The 15355-nt window shown below is 27.6% G+C and overlaps 2 protein-coding genes across 2 annotated transcripts; both read right to left on the reverse strand.

The window, feature by feature from the left end:
- On the reverse strand, window positions 1-1598 carry LOC121175041 (probable WRKY transcription factor 40). The gene is made up of 4 exons (XM_041016290.1): window positions 1506-1598; window positions 1163-1411; window positions 938-1057; window positions 1-634 (listed from the first exon to the last, which is right to left on the reverse strand). Exons 1-4 carry the CDS (start codon window positions 1518-1520, stop codon window positions 227-229), a joined length of 792 nt encoding a protein of 263 aa, XP_040872224.1. The 5' UTR covers window positions 1521-1598; the 3' UTR covers window positions 1-226.
- An 8693-nt stretch (window positions 1599-10291) lies between these two features.
- Window positions 10292-12114, reverse strand: WRKY17 (WRKY transcription factor 17). Its single transcript, NM_001254057.3, has 4 exons — window positions 11936-12114; window positions 11452-11778; window positions 11003-11119; window positions 10292-10809 (listed from the first exon to the last, which is right to left on the reverse strand). Exons 1-4 carry the CDS (start codon window positions 12011-12013, stop codon window positions 10447-10449), a joined length of 885 nt encoding a protein of 294 aa, NP_001240986.1. The 5' UTR covers window positions 12014-12114; the 3' UTR covers window positions 10292-10446.
- Window positions 12115-15355: the final 3241 nt, after the last annotated feature.

Here is a 15355-nt window from a genome sequence, read left to right on the forward strand (position 1 = left end):
ATTTTACATCCTTCTCTCTTAATTTATTGATGTGTTTTTTAATAATGACAAAACTATGACGGACTCTCGAGGATAAACATGTTTTTTTACTAGTAGTATTTACTTAATTCTTAATTCTTTCTCACAAGATTGAAACCTCTAGCTATATTCATATGCATTTAGCCAGACTCTATTTGCTTTAGTACTTTGATTCCTTTAAACACATGCTTTTGTTGAGGTGCATTCACTAGTGGTGGGGTTCTGGAAGACCCAAACTCAGGTTAAGACCCACTTGCTTATAACTCTGGCTATTGAGGGAGTGGACAACTGCTTCAGCTAATGGCATGATGAAGTCAGGATCTTTGACTGGAGAACTTGCATATTCTTCAATTTTGCTGTTGCTGCCACGGTCGTTCTGTTCTTTAATATCATCACAACGTCTTATATCTGTTTGAGCTCGATTGCATAGACAAAGGTCTATGTTCATAGTATCTAATTTGTCATTTGGCATGACTGTCATAGGTAAATAATTGTCCATTATTGAGGTTTCTTGTATAGAAGATGATGGCTTAAGTAAATCACGAAAAACACCATGGTTGTGCTTTCCTTCATAAGTTGCAACAAGGAAAGACTTATCCTGTAAGCTTCTTTGCACCTAAAACATGTAATTATATAATGGTTTTAAGTTAGACCACTATTTTAGCTCATCAAATTAATCACAAATATTAAAAGGAGGTATAAGGTTATCTTAGTGAATGTGGTGATTCAAATTTTCTGACTAACAAAAATTAATAAATTAATAATTAATATTGACCGATAAAAAAATCACAAATATTAAAAACCTACTGGCAATGGCAATGCATGCTTTCTTGTAATCATACTCATGAAAAAACTTGGTCTATGACAATTTTGCTGAATGAGAACCATGATAAATGATAATCAATGAAAATATACATACCCTTTTCTTGACGGGGCAGCTAGGAGCCAGGTAGCACTTGTAATAAGCTCTAGGCGAGGGATTGTCTTTGGTAACCTTCTTCTGTCCATACTTCTTGCACTGATAACCATCTTTTACCATCTATATATATTCCCAATGGAATTAAAATTTGTGTGAAATGTATGAAGTTCCTGACAGTATTTGAGCATTAATCACAAGTAATTAATTAATAGGCATACGGCATACCAAACTATTGTCCTTGGGGTGGGTTTTAACAAAGATTTGTGATGGCTTTTGTGCTATGGGAAACTCGGCTCTAGCTAATAATACTGATCCACTTTGGTCTGATTTTGTGCTCACTTCTTGTTCTTCATTATTGATCTCTTGAAGATGAGACTGAAGCTTCTCGCATTTGCTGCTCAGAGTTTCCAGCATCTCTCTAAGGGTACGATTATCCTCCTTCACACGTTGCAGCTTCGCTTCAAGCGTTTCTACCTAAGCAAATCAAAATTTACCTCTTCATATTTACATATATAAAAAAAACGAGTCAAAAGCAAAGGAGAAGCCCAGTTAATTAGTTTAGCTTTACCTCTTGATCCATCATGGGAGCTAGCTAGCTACTTTGAAGTTGAACAAGCTTCAATATGTTACCAGAAGTAGAACAAATCTTTCAACTTATTCTGAATTAATTGAAAAGGGTGGGGGACCTTATATATGTTATTAGAATGGAATATAATTAAGGGAGTTACTAGAGAAAAAGTGGATTGAAGAATTTCAACTTATCCATATGTGGTGTGGATGCTCGAATTTTTGTCTAGTACCGTTAAGTATCTTCAATTTTTCTTTCTCCTTGAAAAACCACGTGTAAAGGGAGCAGAGTTGAACTAACTTCTTAGTTCTTCTTGGTAATAACCGTCCAATTCAACTCCACGTGTACAATTAGAAATAGAATATGAGAACAATCATTTTCAATCTAATTCTACAAAGTATTGCAGCATGCATGATGTCATTCCCAGTGACGTACCCCTCTTTGGAAGAAAATTGATTACTTGTAATTTGTCTACATTTCCCTCGCCCTATCAAGAATCTTAACCGTACACATTGTATTCAACGGTCTACAAAATCAAGCTACTAAAATATAATTACAATCATTATTACAATAAATTTGTAACTTTAATTTTAATTCAGCTCATAGAGTCACAATTCACAACCCAATGTATAAAAGACATATGTGAAGATTGAAGAAAGATACCGTTAGGCATTAGGCTAAAACGAGAACAATCCACCCTATGCAGTAGTGAGTGCTTGTTTCATTTTGCTTGCTGGCCAAATTCCTTTTGCGGCGTGAAAGAAATGTTTACACATTGAAGTAGCCTCCTCTAAGGTGCTAGTTTATTTTTTATAAGGTATTTTAAGAAATTTATTAAAATAAGCTCCTAAAATAAGTTTGTGTATTTAATAATTTTTTTGGTAAAAATAAAATTATAAGCTAGTTAAAGGAGTATATAAACTCCTCAATAGTCTTACCAAAAAATATTGACTCTCACTTTTTTTTTTTATGTTTCTTTCTTACAAAAATTTAAAATAAAGAAAAGAATGATTTAACTTAGTAATATTTTCTTTTCACTATGATTTTTTTTTGCTATGTTTCATTGATTCCAAACACAGTGTAAGAAAAAAGTATCTTTTTTTTACTCAATAAGAAAAATATCTACAACATATATTTCTAACCTTTACAAGAGTCCATTTAATCAAGTTAGAAGTTATTTTTTAGCTCGTTTAAAAACTCTTACATTTTCTCCTCCCATATATAATAAGGATACAAACATTAGGGACATCCAAGATAAACTAAATCCATAAAATGTACAATACAAATTAATTTGCCATGTGCTTTGAGATGATGGTTAAAAACAGGTTTTTTTTTTATTACATTCATTTCAATATATCTTTTATTATTAGTTAAAAAATATAAAATTATTTGTAAGAACTTATTAAATAAAGAATGAAACATATACAATTTTATAATTTTCAAATAATCTCAACTAATAATATATATATATATATATATATATATATATATATATATATATATATTATATATATATATATATATATATATATATATATATATATATATATTTAAAAAAAGAGTACGTTGACAATATTTTACTATGCATAATTTCTATCCATATTTTATTTTTATATATTCCCTCTAATTTTATCACCTTACTTACATCATCGATCAGTTACATGTAATATAGTTCATTTGATGTGTTTCATGAAGATGGAAGAGCAAACAGGTTTGATGTCTGACCTAGCACTGTTTGGTCGTTAAACACAGGGAAACCTATAAAACGAGATAAGTATGATATTCAACACTGAGAACATTTTCTTTCTACACAAAACATACACGCATTGTCATATTCTTGCGATAAGCAAAAGTAACAGCTTCAATTCCATTTGCATCATTAACTATTAATTGTATAGTAAATTTCCACTTTTTTTATTGTTTTTTCAGGGCATTATTTTTTAAGGGATTATTTTCCATCGTTACTCAGAAATCAAAATGCGTTAGGGTTAAAAACATGATTTTAAGCTATTTTTTTAAAACTCTGATTCTCTGAACAAATAAAATTAAATTTAAACTTGATAGTCATATTTTTTTTTTAAATGCATCATGACGTATATTTCACAAGTGATTTTTACTTTATAAAGTCTTTACTTTACTTGTCCATTATTCGTTTTATGTGAGACCTTTTTTTTACTCGTTTATTTTCTTGGAATTCAAAGTTGAATTTTTAAGGGTATGTTTGGTTTGTATTTTTATTTTTTGTTTTCATTTCTTGTTTTCATTTTTTGAAAACTATTTTGACTTTCAAAAGATTAAAATTCTAAAAATATGTTTAGTTTGACTTCTTATTTTCTGCTTTTAAGAAATAAAAATACTGAAAATGTATTTTAAAAAGAAAATGTATTTTTAGATTTGCTTAAAATTATATTACTTGCCACCATGTTTTCATTTTATCTAAAATGAGGTTCCTGATTTTAACTGAAAATGAGATTTTATTGTTTTTAATTTTTGGTTCATTTGAGAAAATATTTTCACTCAAAATGTTTTCAAAAATCCAACCAAATGCATTTCCATTACCATTTTCTATTTTCAGTGAAAATAAAAACAAAAAACAGTCCAACCAAACACCCCTAACAAAACTGTTTTCCACGTATTATGTAAGCAATGAGATCTGCAACATAATTAGTTCTCCAGGAGGGCAAAGAAAGTTAACTCCCTGCTATCACTCAAAAGCATGGTTGTTCTGGCTGAGAAAATCCGATCCCATGGCTCAAAGCATATAAGAAAAGGATTTGTTTTCATCGAAATGTTATAAATAATTAAGGATAAAATACGTTTTTTTTTTGCTCTAAATTTTTTTTAAGTTCACTTATAGTCTTTTTGAAATTTTTTATTTATTTTTTGTCTCTCAATTTTTAAAATACATTTTTAAAAATTAAGTAGACATGTCAAGATTAGAGAAAGACAAAAAAAAAATAGAAAAACTAAAACTGAATTTTAAAATTTTTAGAGAGATGAATAATATATTTTAATCTATAATTAAATATGCCCAATCGATTAAATTAAATGACAAACAAATGAGTTTGAATCATTGCACATGCAGTAATTATTTATTAAAATAAGGTGGGTCAAAATTGTCTCCTAGCTTGAGAATATTTTCCTTTTAGTCGTATTGAAAATGCAAGCACAAAAACATGCTTTCTAATTTGATTGGACGTGGATTCTCTCCGCTCCAGTCCAACTGCCCTCTCTCTCTTAATTGGGTCAAGTAAGTAATTTGGATTTAAATAAAACACCGTTTTATCAAAATTTTGAGTCGGACAGAGACTAAGCACATCCCTAATTCTAATATTTTTTTAAAACGACATTAAAAAATGGCTATTTTTTTCAAGCATAAAAAATTGGAGAAAAATAATAAAAACAGATCATTAAACAGAATGAAACAAAATGTGTTTCATCATTTTCAGTTTTAATCCATTTTATTTTAAACAATTAAATGAAAAACTTAAGTAGTGTTTGTTTTAACCAAACATTTTTGAGTTGTTCATGTCCTTTTAAGGAGAAACTGACAGGCTAGTTGCAAAGGTCATATTTTTTAGCTTTATAATTTATAAAAATGTTGTTTGTGTTTATTTGTGGAAATAAACATAAGTTTAAAATACTATATGAATAAATTCATAAACAAAAATAATTTATAATTTTAAATTTATTCTCAATTTTTTTAAAAAAATATTTAAATTATCCAGTGTCCTAAATAGTATAATAAATATATAAAATTTTAGCTTTTAAAAAAAATAAAATTGACACTATTAAAAATGTCATACATATACATTTTTAATAATTTTTTAATTTATATTTCAAGAAATCTTAATATATATTTTTTAAAATTTATTTTATAGAAATATTTTTTTAATTTTCAAAATAAAATTTAAATAAATAAAATTTACGTTGAATTAAGAATTTTAATTTATTTTTTATATTTATTTATAAAATATTAACTTCTTTAATAATTTAATTATATTTCATTTATAATAACAAAAAAAAATTAAAACTTTTTCTACTTAAAGATTATCATGTATATTAAGTTTGGTATCTTCTATCATATATTTTTTATTTTAATAATATATATATACTTTATTACAAAGACCCGTGCCACGGTGCGAGAAATATTAGTAAAATTAAAAATTAAAAGGAAAAAAGAAAGTGAAGGAAAACCAAATTAAAAATTAGAAAATGGATTAGAAAAAAAAAGCAGCCGAAGAAATTTTTGAAAAAAAAAAATACGATGAATTACATATTTAAATATATTTTTTATTATAATTCCATTTTTATTTTATTATGTAAACAATATCAACTTCTTTAAAAGTTTAATTTGTTTGATTGATAATATAATAAATTAATTTACAACTTTATGACGATAATGTATGATAAATTTGTTATCTTGTGTAATAAATTTTTTATTTGAATGTTATATAATCTAACTTAAAATACAAATTTAAAATTTGAGTCATCCAATTATCCTCTAATAATTTTAAGAGTAAATTACGCCTTAGCTTTTTTGAGATTACACAAATTCTTCATATTTTTTTATATCTACACTTTTTTTAATAGTTTAAAAAATATTACAATACATTCTTTTATATATATATATATATATATATATATATATATATATATATTAATCCTTCTTAATTATTTGAAAAACATTATATTGTGTCTCCATGTAAGAAAAATTGATATAAACATTAAAAAAGAGTAAAGAAATTTGTGAAATTTCATAAAATCTTATAGAACGTAAGTGCAATTTATTCGAGTTGGAAATGTTCGGAGTATATGAAAAAAAAAAAGTGATTACAATAAATCCAGTCCCAACTAAGAAACTAGGGTTGGGTCAATGGGTGAATCTAGAAGCTCAAAGTGACCACATCTACACTAGACATGAAGTTAAATTTGACTAGTCTTGCATGTGAGCGTACGTACGTTGATATTGGAATATTGTTGATACAACCACTGGGCACTAGCTATACTTCCTATCATCACAATCACAATTGATTATATATACCGAAAAAAGTTGGAATCTTTTATGGTATATTAGGACTTAGGAGGAGATATGAACCAAAGTCATTCTCAAAATGATAGGCATAAACTCACGTATATACAATATTGACCAACCGGCCAGCACTTTCCTATATAAAATCATATATAGAATACGCTCTTACAACCATAAATAGCAAAGAAAGGAAGTAACTCCGTAATATTAATAAAACAAAATTCAGAAGAAAACATATACACCTTGTAACGTACGTCAAATTAAGCTGCTAATTCATTTATGCCTTTGATTTGAACTTTAATTAACTGTTTAATGGTCCCAGCCTGTCACTACTGGTCAGCTGCGGGCATTTGCAGAAACTGGTGCAAAAGTTCCATTTGTGCGATATGATATTGCATTTCACACGCTTTTTACTTGGTCTCAGACCACTCCTTTAGTAAATAGTAAGACCAAAAAACAAAACAAAAGTGGGCCAAAAAAGATAGAAAAAATATATATTGACTTGTTGTACACTAGATAGAATAAAATACTTAATTTATTTTAAAGTAGCTAAAAGATTAAGATAATTCTTTACAAAGAAAATAAAGAGAGATTCCAAGTACTTAAAATATACATAAACTCTTTTTTTTTTTGTCGATTATTGTTGTTATTTTACGTGAAGATCAGAGTTCCAACCCCAAGGCAAACTATTGAATAAACCATCAAAAGAGGTTTGAAATCCCATTGATAAGTCATTGTAATCCTTGATTTTGAAAAAAGAGTTTTAGTCTTTGTATAATTATTAGTCATTTTAGTTTCTAAAATTAAGGGTATGCTAATTTAATCCTTGACTTTAATCTGTCAGTCATTTTGGTTTTCCAATTTGATGAACATTAATTAATGTAATTATTGACTTTGTTTGTTGAGTATACCAATTAATTTAATTCCTAACTTTAATCAACTTACGATTGTCAAATTAATAATGATTGTCAAATTCAAAATCTGATTAAAATTATTGATTTTATAATGTCAAGAGTCGGATTGTCTGGTGATCTCAATTTAAACCTAAAAATTTTACCTTTTTATAATATTAGAAACCAAATTTATCGGTATTTATATACAATTTTAGCAACAAATTTATTACTCCTGTCTATCTACTGGTAGTGCTACACATGAATTTTGTAGTAACTTACTAACGATTATCGCTTTTCAGCTAATTAAGAAAAATCTGCCATACTTTTTTTGAGTCAAAATTTGCAATTTAGATTAGAATCACGAGGCAAGATATATACAATAAACCAATACCTTCAAACTGTAATTGAAGTAAAAATACACGCACACATGAATCATGATGACAGTGTTTCGATAACATAATTAATCTTACGTGTGCCGGCATATTTTGTTAAGGCCTATATAAGATAATTAATCTTTGAATACAAGCTAGCTAGTGCCAGTAGTAAACATGCCACACTCATGAACAGACATACTGGTCCCATAATTAAAGTGAATTGTGTTAGGAATTCATGTACGTGATTGGATTGTGGGGTTTGAATGAGAGTTTCACTTGATGAGAAAAGAATATGCATAAGATTAAAGAGCATACAGAGAACAGAACGTCTTACTAATGTACGTAGTTTCTTAATAAATTTGTTGAAAGTATTGGTCTTAATGATTGTATAGTTAATTAAAGCAATGTTAGGTTAAAATTTAGTCAAGCTTTTGTCCTAAGTATTGTATATATAGATAGTAATATATTCCTCTTGTTAATATTTTTTTTTTGGCTTGTAAAGAAAATAAATTCATTAAAGATATGTGTATCGACTGGATGACACCATCACTTTAAACACTCTCTTAATTATATTTATTTTTCTCTACCTTTCTCTTATCATATATATATATATATATATATATATTTCTTTTTTCTCTTTTCTTAATTTCTCTCGTGGGTATCATTTAGAGTAGAAGTGACCACTAATCATTTTTCTAAAGATATATTTTTACTATTTAAGCAGTTATGTGTTGACACCATTTGAAAATCAATATTATATTTTGTTTAGATGGAAAATGATAAAAATAATCAAAACAAAATATTTTAAAAAATTATATAATTTTTTAATACCAATTAAAAAGTTGTATTTAATCCAAAAGTATTAGACTTTTTACTCTATTTTTTATATCGTAAAATTAATTTTTTAATCTTGTTATATTTTATAAAGATTTATTTAGTTCTTATGAAAGCTAAAACAAACAAAAAAAAAAATGGATAAGAACTCTTATCTCCCTCTCCCTCCCCGGCCCCATTTTTCTCACTTGATGGGGTGGATTTTTTAAAAAACAGTTTAACAAAGAATCTCCCTCTTCTGTGTTTACTTTGCCTCTATTTTAACACCAATCAAAACAATGTGCAAGAATCATTATATCTCACTCGTTTTAAATAAATTAAGATAGCAATTTCTTATCATTTTTCTGTAACTTATTAATTGGATTTTCATATCTTCATTTCCTGTGTTTTAAAACTTCTCGAGTTTGGATGGAATATTTGAGGTGGGTGGAATCACTTCCACGTTTCATAATAATTGCAAATATCACTTTCTTCAGTTTTTGGGATTGCCTGCACAATAAGGAGTATAAAGAAATGTTTTGGTATTTGATGATTTAGACTACATATGGAGATCACGCAACCAAAACGTTGGATTTCAGCAATGATGGAGAAGGTAAAAATACAGATTAACATGGTTAAGGATTAAAGCAAAGCGAACAAAGTTTAAATAGGTCTTGTTTGGATAATTTTTTTCATAAACACTTATAGAAAAAAGTTCAAATATGGAGTATAGGACTGATATATGTTTGCTTGAGTCACAGTTCTATCAAGTTCAACACATTTCAAGGAGTTTTTGTTCTACTTTTGGTTAGGTTCAACATTTCAAGTGGTTGTCTTTTCAGAATTATGTTTTGGAAGAGTTTTGGGGGCTGGCTCTTAATTATATTATTTTCATAGTTATGCGACATCGGAAGTGTTAATTACATAACTAAGTGTCATTTTTGGAGGACGGGTAAAATTTTAAAAAATAATTCATTAATTTTTTACGTATAAATTAAAACTGAGTTGTGACTTAATCCATATATAAAGCCAAAAACAACTATAAAAAAAAAACATCAAAAAGCGGATTATGGTAGGTAAAAAGGACTTTTGAGTTTTGTAAAATCATGAGCAAATTTACTTTGTAAAATACAATAAAATAAGTTACTTAAAGAGCTACATGCGACCTGCTTTCTTTCAATTAACGACCCCAAAATATCTAACCGTCTCCTCTTTAACATTGTTATGTTTCTGTAAAAAAATTAGAAATTAATTATGTTATATATATATAACTTATAAGATAATTATTATATATGATTGTTTAGAAACTTATTATAATTATTCATAATAATTTTCTATTCAATAATACAAAAATTCTTTACATTACATTATTAGTGTATTAAACTATTTGCTCTACAAAAAAGTAACGTGATACTAAGTTGCATATTTTACACTAGTGATTTCTTTCTATTTTATCTCTTTTCTTCACATCTCTCATCTTTTTTATCCCAATTCACCCATTTTTGCATAGGATATATATTATTTTTACAATAATTTTTTTATAATATTTTGCATATATAATATACTACTACTTAATTTGTTTCTAAAATGAAATATAATAAGTAATATTTATCTCAGTTAATTGTTACTTCTATAGGAAGTATTGTAAGAATTAATAGTGTAAATATGTACTATTGTTTTTATAAAATTTACTTGTATAAGATAAATATAGATGCTGCATAGAACACTACTCCTCGTGACTAGCTGTTATTAAATATTAAAACGAAGAAAAGTGACAAAATTCATATATGTTCATCAGTGAAATTAATACATATATATCTCTTAATAATTCAACGTTTTCCCACAGAAGTATCATCTAGAATTCTTCCAGAGATGGCAGAAGCAAGTGCGGCTGTGAAATTAGGATCTCTTGTCAAAGAAGTAGCCATTTGGTGAACTAAAAACTGCTGGAGAGATGACTTTTGCGCATTAATGTCAACAACTTTTGACTTGACCAAGTCAAGTGTTACAATTGGACCTGCTGCTGCACTACTCCGAATATTCATGGCTGAGGGTGAAACTGCAGGCCTAGGTGTTTCACTTTTGCTTGATGAATTAATTGATATTTCTGCAGTTTGATGTTGTTGCCCATGGTTGTGCTCCCCTTCGTAAGTTGTTACCAACACACTTGGATCTTCTACACTTCTTTGCACCTAATCATTAATTAAAATATATATGGTCTTGATTATTTACAAAATAGAAATCAATTAAAGTTAACTTGGCGGTCTTGAGCCTTGATGCATATATAAATCTTTATCAAGAGTCAACATAGTTAATTAAATTGATTTTATTCACATTGAAGAGATGGTACTACAGTATTAATTAATTACTACTAATTAAATTTACCTTCTTTTTTACTGGACAGCTAGGGGCATATGAACACTTGAAGTAAGCCCTAGGAGAAGGGTTATCTCTAGTGACTTTCTGACCGTATTTTCTCCACTGATATCCGTCCCTCACATACTTCAACACACAAAAATCAAATTAAAGATTCTCGGTTAGTACTTAGAACCTCAAAATACTTACTCAAAGTAGCTAGTCTAAAAAGCTATATAATTAATGAAGCACACATATGCTATTGATTAAGCAACGGGACTGAGTTAATTATTTCACACATCAAAATTCTTGATGGCGTATATAAAATTAATATCCTTGCGAGGATCTAATCAAGTAATTAACATAACTCATACTAACATATATATAATTAATTACTAAAACAATAACAGTATTAAGCAAATGGATCTTAAAAAACCAATAGTATATATGATGAACTTGACATTGAAGATCGAACTTACTAAGCCAGTATCAGATGCATCTGTCCGTGTAAGAACTTTGGAAACCTTTGGCTCGGTGCTATGCTTGGGCCTTTTGAATGTTTCTTCCTCTGTGATGGTGTTGCACTCAGTACCAAACAGATTCACACAATTCTCACTCTCGGGCTTTCTCTTTAGCGACGGAACTGCACAAGTTCCTTCTTTATCAAAATTTGCGTTCCTAAGTTGGCTGAATTCACTCAAATGTTTCTGCAAGGCAACATAGCTCTCGCACAAGTGGTTCAGCGTCTCAGTTAGCCTCTTGTTCTCACTGCTTAGACGCCGCAACTCTTCAAACAAAACTTCTCCCTGATCACAAATTTTTTTTTTCATTCAAATTAAGTTATATTCATGCCTTTTAGCCATATTTAGTGAGATAAGAGATGAAAAGAATTAAGGTTCATTAATATATTATATATACAATGGTTTGGAGTTGAATATATATATGTATATATATAGTACTAACCGCGAGGTGGTCGATGTGTGGGGAAGGAATAACGTTAAGGTTGAGGGAAGTGTCGACGCACGTCGGTTCCATTTCCATGGGAAGAAGAAAGATTTGCTTCGCAATTAAGGGACAGAAGGAATGAGAGAAACTAGAATTATTGTTGGTTGAGGCCAAAACGAAGATTAATTTAAGCGAATGAGATATGGAAGGTAGCAGGTGAAATATATAGAGAGGGAGAAAGTGGAGTCTATAATTATTATTTGTTGCGAGGAAAGTAGGAGGAAGATGAGGCCGAGAAAACGGTCTCTTACAGTTTCGTCTTTTCCATGTCGTCTGCAGTTTTTTTATTTTATTTTATGTCTAAGCATTAAAAGCCACGAACGCGTATTCAAGTGGAAAACTTCTTAATTGTATTCTTTTTCTTTTTTTTTAAGAATAAATAATTAATATATACATTCATACTTACAGTACAAGTTTTTCACATTGAAAGTATTTTTTAATAGAAACGATATAACATGTTTATTAGTTATTACACGTCAACTTTTTTTTATTTTTTTTATTTCTCTTCTTTTCTCCCTTCTATAATATATCCAGAAATGAAATGTATATCAACAATTTCCTTTCTAAAATAATTATTCTCCCACACTATATTATTGTTGATCGAGAATTTTAGTATTAAGTTTGACGACACTATAAATCAATAAATAAGAGTTTTATAGTAAGAACTAATGACATTAAATCAAAATAATTTAAAGATTTTTTATATTCAAACTGACAATTGTTTTAGATTTTTAATTTGATAAAATTGCATATTTGTTGGGTACTTATAATAACAATAAACTTCATTGTAATTACAGATCAAGTAACATAATCATAAAAGTTAACCTTTACAAATGTAAACATTTTTCTTATGTTAGTGCAAACAACATATGAATTACCAACATTTATGACTACAGTCATAAATTTATAGTAACATCATAATTCATATATATATAAATAAAAAACAATAAAGAAGTAGTTATAAACATAGGAAAGAAAGACTCATGATAAGATAAAAAGTTATCGAAATGAGAAGATGTTAGAAAAATTATTCTATTGAAAATATGGAAAATAGGTAAGAACATATATTTTTCCATAAAAATGGAGAGTTATATGTGCAATAAAGTTGGTGTAATAGAATTATACGAATGTTCCTAACCGAGTAATAATATTACATTGTCAATTTCATTATTCAAATTCATTTTCCTTTCAAATCACATCCTTCCGTAATTATAATAAGTAGCCCTTCTTTTTATAAATATTGAATAGACTAATATATCTTTCGATTCTTTATTCTTCTCACATATCTTTTAATTAATTTTATATTCTCAATATTAATCATCAAGCTACCTCCCTTCTTTTAATCAAATGTTATATCAGAAATAAGATTCGAACACTTCCAACAATTATATATTCTCCATTTGAAGACATATCTGACCTTAGGTAAAATTAAACGTGTTGAATAATATATATAATGGATATGCCTTATGGCATGTAAATGTTTGTTTGATTTCTTCCAAGCCTTTTGATAAATATCTCCTCTAGAGGGAAATGAGAAATATAAGAGAAGAAAAATGAATTGCGGGTGTGAATATTGGAGTGTAAGGGAGAAATGGATTTGGAAAATTAAGAGTTTATTTTCTTTCTTAACATTATTTTTTAACTTAATAATCATTTTTGATAAATTATACTTCATATTTTTTATTAATATAAATTATACTTGTATATAAATTTATACAAAAAAATCATATATATAACAAAGAGAAAAATAGAAAATAAAAATAAAAAAGGATGTGAAATAAGATAATTGATGTATTAATATGTTGTGACATGATTAATAAATAAGTATTTTTTTAAGCATGTGATTAAAAATTTCTTTTAGATTTATACACGTGAAAGAAAAATTCATTACGATATCTGGATAATTTAATTTCTTAAATGAATTTTCATATCTTGAAATATTATTCTACTACACAACAGACAAAGAGAGTGAATAATGTAATAAAGAAATAAAATAAAATAATGTTATGCAAAATAATTAGAGAAATTTATAATACTAGAGAGAGACCGTATTATGCACAGTGAAATATGGAGAGAATAACAAGGGAGAGAGACTAAAGTTAAAAAAAAAAGGTAAAAAAATAAAATGGTGACAAGTGAGAATGGCTGGAGAGATTTTATATCAATATAGATAAATTGTATAACTCATTTTTTTTCCCTTTTAAAAATTAAAACAGTGTTGGCTATATCTATTATCGAATATCGACTGGATCAATAATTTGTAATTAAAGTCTTAAAAACAATATATAATAAATACTAGTATATTTAAATATTTAAAAAACAATATAATTATTGTGTGTCTAATAAGTGGATGAAATACTTTTGATGTAAATATCAACGTCCTCAAAGGAAAAAAAGGAGAAATCTTTTCTTGAAGAAGTGAATAAACAAGAATTTCATCGAGTGGTCAATCTCAAACTTTGTTATGAATTAAGAAAAGGCAAGTTGATACTTGATTGATATTTTAGGATTTGGACGTTCTCTCTCATTGACTGCAATATTATCCCATTGACTTGGATGCTTGCATATTGATGAGTGGTTGTGTTTCCGTGTCAGCTTTTCTAACTCAGCTCATACTATTAATTTCTTAATGCAAATGAAAGCACAAACACAAATATAGAGTACTTTCTAGGTCTTCTTCCTTGTTGACCGTCCCTTTAAACACTTTCTTCGTTATTGCGAACCCAAGTGCCAAGTTATTCCTTTTCTTTTCAACTATTACTCTTACTAATTGGTCATTTCTATTATATCTATTTGAATATAAATATTTAAATATATCGTATTTTGAAAAACTAGATATTTGCATTTATTTATTATTTAATTTTTATTGTTTATATATGTTCGTTTCAAAAATACTTCATAACAGTTAAAGAGATTATAAATAGAATATGCATTCTCGATGTAAAAATATTTTAACATTATTATTCAATTATATAAATCATTATATTTGTTAAATTTATTAGTTTTTATAATGATTTTCTTAAATAAAGACAATGATATATAAAGCACATCAAAGTTATAACAACTTTCTTAAAAATCATAATAAAAATAATTTCTAATTAGTTAACAGTGTAAAAACACTACACTTAGTACATGTTTATTACACTAAAGTTAATAAAAGATGTTACTTTTAATTATTTGAGATATTAAAAAAAAATTGAAGGAACCACTTCTAAATTTTAAACTAAAATCCCCAAACTTATCCTCCCTCACTAATAGTGTACTGGTTGGATAATGGGACATGGGTTTTATTCGTGGGGTGGGTAGCCACTAACCATTCCCGCCCCATTTCTTCCTCATTTTATTGTCACTCCTTGTTAGAATCCATAACGTGGATCA

The sequence above is a fragment of the Glycine max genome, chromosome 6 (assembly GCF_000004515.6).
Source record: "Glycine max cultivar Williams 82 chromosome 6, Glycine_max_v4.0, whole genome shotgun sequence".
In the NCBI taxonomy this organism is placed as follows: Eukaryota; Viridiplantae; Streptophyta; class Magnoliopsida; order Fabales; family Fabaceae; genus Glycine; species Glycine max.

Excerpts from the sequence above, each read along its gene's own strand:
- WRKY17 (NM_001254057.3), bottom strand. The coding sequence starts at position 12,013 with ATGGAAATGGAACCGACGTGCGTCGACACTTCCCTCAACCTTAACGTT. Across the intron at positions 11,779-11,935 it reads CACACATCGACCACCTCGCG|GGAGAAGTTTTGTTTGAAGA; the intron begins GTTAGTACTATA and ends ATTTGTGATCAG. Across the intron at positions 11,120-11,451 it reads ATGCATCTGATACTGGCTTA|TATGTGAGGGACGGATATCA; the intron begins GTAAGTTCGATC and ends TGTGTGTTGAAG.
- LOC121175041 (XM_041016290.1), bottom strand. Across the intron at positions 1,058-1,162 it reads ACCCCAAGGACAATAGTTTG|ATGGTAAAAGATGGTTATCA; the intron begins GTATGCCGTATG and ends GAATATATATAG. Across the intron at positions 635-937 it reads GCTGCCCCGTCAAGAAAAGG|GTGCAAAGAAGCTTACAGGA; the intron begins GTATGTATATTT and ends TACATGTTTTAG.